We start from the raw sequence: 5508 nt of genomic DNA, 5'->3' as shown, positions 1-5508 counted from the left end.
CCCGCCGCTCCCGCTGCGCGCCGCCGGGCCAGGCCGTGATTTCTGGTTTTATTAAGGGGGCGCTGCAGGAGACGCCTGGTTTTGAGCACCGAGGTGTTGGCACCGGCGTGCCCGGTCCGGACGCAGAGGGGAAAGCGCTCTGCTCTCGGTACAATGTGGGTAGCCGGACCCTTTCCTCTTGGTCCCTGTCCTATAGATGTGTATATGTTTTAATAACTTTGATCCTCCTTTTCTCCCAGGCCCTTCCTAGCCTTTCCTGGAAGCTGCTTGTGTCAGTGCTGTTTTAAAATAGTGGTTACAAAAGACGGGCTCTCTGTTAGAAAGCCCTGGTTTGCACAATGCAATTCCCCTGTGCATTTTCTTTGCAGTTCCAATATTGTTGCCATGATCTTTTAGATTAAAATAAAAACTACATTGTTAATGCTGGCCTTGGTTGGAATTAGAAATGATGTTTGATGTTTACCATTTTACACCCTAAATATTGCAGATGTGGGCAGAAATAAGGAAACATTATGCAGTCACAGGATGTTTTTGTAGTTATTATGAAAGTTGTCATATCTCTAAAGTCAAAGTGAATTAGCTAATAGCCAAAATTATAAAAGAATATCTGCTTCAATCAGAAGTCCTCCCTCTGAAGTCTGTGAGTCTTGTACTTCTGAGGCATGTGGAAACTTCTGAAAATTCTGCCCCCGGGGATAGTCCGTGTTTAGGCAGCTGACTTCAGGATCCTATTTTTGGACCCTTTGGTTGAGATTTTAAATTGGATTTTTAGTGGGAATGCTGCCTGCATTGGTGCTGTAGGATCTTGAAGGCTATATCTAAGATTAAAAAAGAAAAAAGGAGGGGGATATAGTTCTTTTCTGAGGATAGGCTCCTTTTATTAGATCTTGTATACCATAAAAGAGCAATGTGGCATAAATAAGTGTTCTTTCATTTTTGCAAAATATCTTTAAGTAATCATTGTAGCCTTTCATGTTGGTAGTTTCCTTCACTGTCTTTTTAATATCGCTGATAGGATTTCATAGAAAATAGCAGCCACCTTAGTGGAGTGCTTTAGCACAGCTTGAAAGTACATTTTAATGAGAGATTGTCCTATTGCAAACACTGCATATTTTTTGATTGTCAACTAAACGTACCCTCAAAGGTATATATGAAGAAATCTGTGTATGAGAAAACTGGGAAGGATCACAGTGTGGTGTGTGCATCAGAGCTAAGTGACAGTACTTATGATTTGTTCCTGAGGATGTGATCTTAAGGAAGTGGCAGGAGTTGGAGCAATGTCTTCGACCTGCAGTCCAGTGCAACTCAGAGTTGGATTCAGCTGTCTTATGTGAGCATCCAAGATTTGGAACCAGAATTAGGAACCAATTCTGAAAATAACAGCATGAACACGTCCCGATCTGAAAATGTACCCTACAAAAGGGGCAATGTAATACTTAGCAAGAATAGAGAACAAATTTACAGTGAAAGCTTAAAGAATTTTTGCTTGTAAAGTGTTTAGAGATCTTCTAAAATCCGTGTTTAGTGATACTGTTTACCTATTTTCTTCTAACATAGCTGAATTTATGCTTTATTTCTGTAGGTCAAATCTTGCCAGCAAACCGAAACACACCAAGTCCCATAGATCCTGAGACAATCCAAGTTCCTGTTGGCTATGAACCTGACCCTGCAGACCTTGCTCTCTCCAGTATTCCTGGCCAAGAGATGTTTGACCCTCGTAAGCGCAAATTCTCTGAAGAAGAGCTGAAACCACAGCCGATGATTAAGAAAGCTCGCAAAGTCTTCATTCCAGATGACCTGAAGGTAAATTGGAACTGGTGACGAGGTTGTTCGTACAGACTCTGTCGGTTGCTCTCTGAGATATAAGTTTGAGGCATGAATCTGTTTCCTCACGTAGGGTAAATCTGCCAAACTAAATACAACTTCGTTGTAGAATAAAACTATTATGGTTCTGAATAAGACTGAGGGGAGGATGTCCCTCATTAGTTATGCAACAGTTGAAATTCATGAGATCAATATTCATTTCCTTTGTATGCCAGAAGCTTCCTGCGTGACCTTGGACAAGCTCACCTTGGCCCATATTTCCCACTTATGAAACAGTCTGATCATGTTTCCTTTTCCTCCATCCTCTGTCTGTCTCATCAGCATAGATTGTGAATTCTTCAAGGAAGAATCCACCTCTTACAGGTTCTATGGAGGTCCCTGATAATGACAGAAAGAAGACAAGACTGTGTCATGTTTGGAAATTGCTTTAGCTCTGTGTTTAATGATGGATGGGAACTATAGTAAACACTGCTAATCTGGGTGGAAAACTCTTGTATTTTAATGCAATATTTCAAATCTATTACAATAATAATACAGTATTTTAAAAAGAAGAGCATCCTTTTCTATGTCTCTCACTGCTTCTGAGATGTGAAGAGCAAAGAGCATGAAGAGAGCAGAACAAACTGATCAGCTGATTCAGCTTGTCAAACAACTATGAAAATTGTCATTATTTGCAAAATTCTATCCCCGGTATGTGATTTCCAAGACCTTTTTTATCAGAGGCAGTCAGTCAGAATTTCACTCTGCTGTTGCTGTTTTCCCTCAAGACCCAGACTGAAAACCTGTTGAGTCAGTGGGAATCCCTGGTGCACGTGCGAGGAGACTGGGATGCCACGTGTTTATACCAGATGGATAGCATCAGGAGGAGAAGCTGATGCTATTCACTATTTTTATCCTTAAGGATACTGCTGTGCAAGTTAATAGCACAAAAATCACAATTCCAGTAGTGTTCAGGTGATACATTGCTGTCACTTTCTCTGTAGTATCCTCAGCTTTCATTTAGAAGGATTTATCTGCGCTGTGCCGTTACTTATCGGGACAGATGTTACTAGCAGTAGTGCTGTGTTGGCACTGCAGTCTGCTGAGAGGTCTGCCTAAAGAGAGGCGTTTGATGCAGAAACGGCTACGCAAATGTGAGGAGACTGGAGTTTGCCCCTCCCTCATTTTGTGACATCTCTTAGGTATCCTCATTTGTCAAAGCAAACTTTTGCCAAAGATGCCCTTGGACTACTCCATGCCAGAGGTGCAGTGTAGCAGTGTCTTGCACTCAGCAGGGTGGCACTTAAGTTTACAACCTGGGACTGAACTGGAAGTCCAGGGTCTTTCATTTCCCTGAAATAATCCCATCAGTTGCCCTTGACTCGTTTCAGAGGGCTTGACCCAAGTGCTGCTTCTGCCCTGGCATGTGGAGTGGCTGTTGAGTTCTGGGGGAGGGTAAGCAGATTAGGCCAGTCAATCGTCTCTGGGTTGCATGTGATTTTGAAATGCCAGCCTTACCTCTTTCAGGCTTGGATTAAGGGATTTGCCATAGCAATTTGTTAAAATAAAGATGGATGAAGCCTAGGTGGCACACTAATAAATTGCTTAAAGCAGATTTTTGTAGAGTGGAATGAGATGGGAAATTACAAACAAGATTTGGGTCATAGCTTTTTGCTGCGTGCTTTTTTTTTTAAGAGGATTTTTGGAGGTCCCTTCGAAGTACAGGTGAGGAACAATTTAGAGATACGCTGTCTCTAAATCATCATTGCTGCACACCTCATTAACATAAACTAAGACAAAGCAGTTGTAGGGTACTTCCAGTAGTCATTTTGCCTTTATGCAAGCAGCGGGAGAAGATGCAGAGCAGCAGGATTGGGCCTGGTGTGCTTCGTGCTGGATGTGGTGAGGTATTTGTATCTTTGGTGCAACGTAGGAGCAGATGGCTCCTGGTCCGTGTAGTGGATATGGGGCTGCGGTACCATACTTGGTGAAACAAGAAAACTGCATAACGAAATGTAAACGTATAAAAATGGAGGGATGACTCTGGGATGGTTAGTTTGAGCTATGTGGCTTGAGCAGGCATTTTGGGGGTTGAATGGCTGCATCACTCTTATTCTACAGGAGACTGAATTTCACTTTTCACAAGAGTTTCTGCCTACTTTTTATTTACTCAGTTGTTCCAAATATCTGAAACTCAAATTCAGTTTCAAAGCAACATTGAAGCTGCTGTTTCACTGAAGGCCACGTCATTGGAAGAGTGGAAGAATCAGGTGAAATGAAGTAGTGACTTTAGAGCCATTGATGCACCAATGCAGTAAGGTGATCGCTTGGAGGCAAGCCTTCAGGGATAACACTTTGGGAATGTGTGAGCTTATGAAACTTCAGAGGTTAGTGGACCTATTTCTGGCAAATGCTTTTTCTTCCAGGGTCAAAGCCTATTGTACTAATCTCTTTGCGGGTGGTACCACAGCAGCCAACCTTATTGTGCCAAGGAACCCTCTTCCAGTGACTTGCTATTGCAAGGTGCAAACAGGAATGCTTGCTTTGAGGCTCTGTACAGAAAGAGCTTTCAACAGAAAAAAGTGCTGAACAGTAGCCAGAGTGGATGATACCAACAAGCAGAGTGAACCAGGTGTTGGCTGGCAAAGAGGAAGAGCAGGGCTGTACAGGAGGTAATTAGTGCTGCTCCAGCAACCAGTAGAGCATGAGTCACCACATGTGAAGGTGGATGTGCTAAGTAGGTCAGCATAGATGTGAGATGACTTGTATCACTGGAATATTGCTTCGTTTTTCCTTGGAGGAGTTCACAGTCAAGAGGATGAGGGGGTTAGCATAAACATTTTGACAGGAACACGGGCAGGCATCTGTGCTCCCTGTGCTTATGCCACGTTAACCCGTCACTGTTGTCCCAGCAGCGCCTGGCACTGTCAGGGCTCGTGGGGCCACGCAAGCAAAATGTGCGCAGTTAAGTCATCCCCAGTGCGGAGGCCATGGCTGGGAGCACGTCCTGGTGGCAGCTCAGTTTGCTGAAATCTAATACCTTGTTTGTGTCTCTCTGTGTTTAATGAGCAGGATGACAAATACTGGGCAAGGCGCAGAAAGAACAACATGGCAGCGAAGCGATCGCGGGATGCCCGCCGGCTGAAGGAGAACCAGATCGCCATCCGCGCCTCCTTTCTGGAGAAGGAGAACTCGGCTCTCCGCCAAGAGGTGGCCGACTTACGGAAAGAGCTGGGCAAGTGCAAGAACGTCCTTGCAAAGTACGAAGCTCGACACGGCCCCCTGTAAATTCGAGGGGGTGGAGCGGGGTTTTTTTCTTTTTTCTTTTTCTTTTTTTTTTTGTTTTGTTTTGTTGCGGGTTGGCATTTGAATAGATGGACAATGTGTTTCCTGTTTGATAGCACCACACCCAAACCAACCTTTCTGTCTTCAGCACTTTACCAGAAGCAGAGACAAAACTGACTTACGTTATTTTTTTTTGTTTGTGTATGCGTGTACCTGCGTATGTGTGCACATGTGTGTTCACACGTCTGTGTATGTGTGTGTGCATGTGCGTGTGTGTGTGCGCGCGCACGCATCTCGGCACTTCCCATTTTTACGAAGCCCTCTTCAAAGGGTGCCACATTTTTACCTGGACTGTTGAGAACCGCCATAGTAAGCTTTCTATTATATTTTTTTCAGTGCTGCTTCAGAGTAGGGTTTTTA

At 43.8% G+C, this 5508-nt stretch overlaps 1 protein-coding gene across 1 annotated transcript; it reads left to right on the top strand.

Annotated features, from left to right (window-relative positions):
- Nucleotides 1-1582: 1582 nt before the first annotated feature.
- On the top strand, nt 1583-5091 carry LOC104533716 (hepatic leukemia factor; the record flags this gene model as incomplete). Its single annotated transcript, XM_010190254.1, has 2 exons — nt 1583-1803; nt 4876-5091. Coding segments are annotated over 2 exons (437 nt in total), but the record flags the coding sequence as incomplete, so codon positions are not given.
- Between the last annotated feature and the right edge of the window lie 417 nt (nt 5092-5508).

Source organism: Mesitornis unicolor, unplaced genomic scaffold (assembly GCF_000695765.1).
Source record: "Mesitornis unicolor isolate BGI_N332 unplaced genomic scaffold, ASM69576v1 scaffold42668, whole genome shotgun sequence".
NCBI classification, from domain to species: Eukaryota; Metazoa; Chordata; class Aves; order Mesitornithiformes; family Mesitornithidae; genus Mesitornis; species Mesitornis unicolor.
The sequence above is the reverse complement of the archived record's forward strand: the minus strand, read 5'-3'. Positions and strand labels throughout refer to the sequence as shown.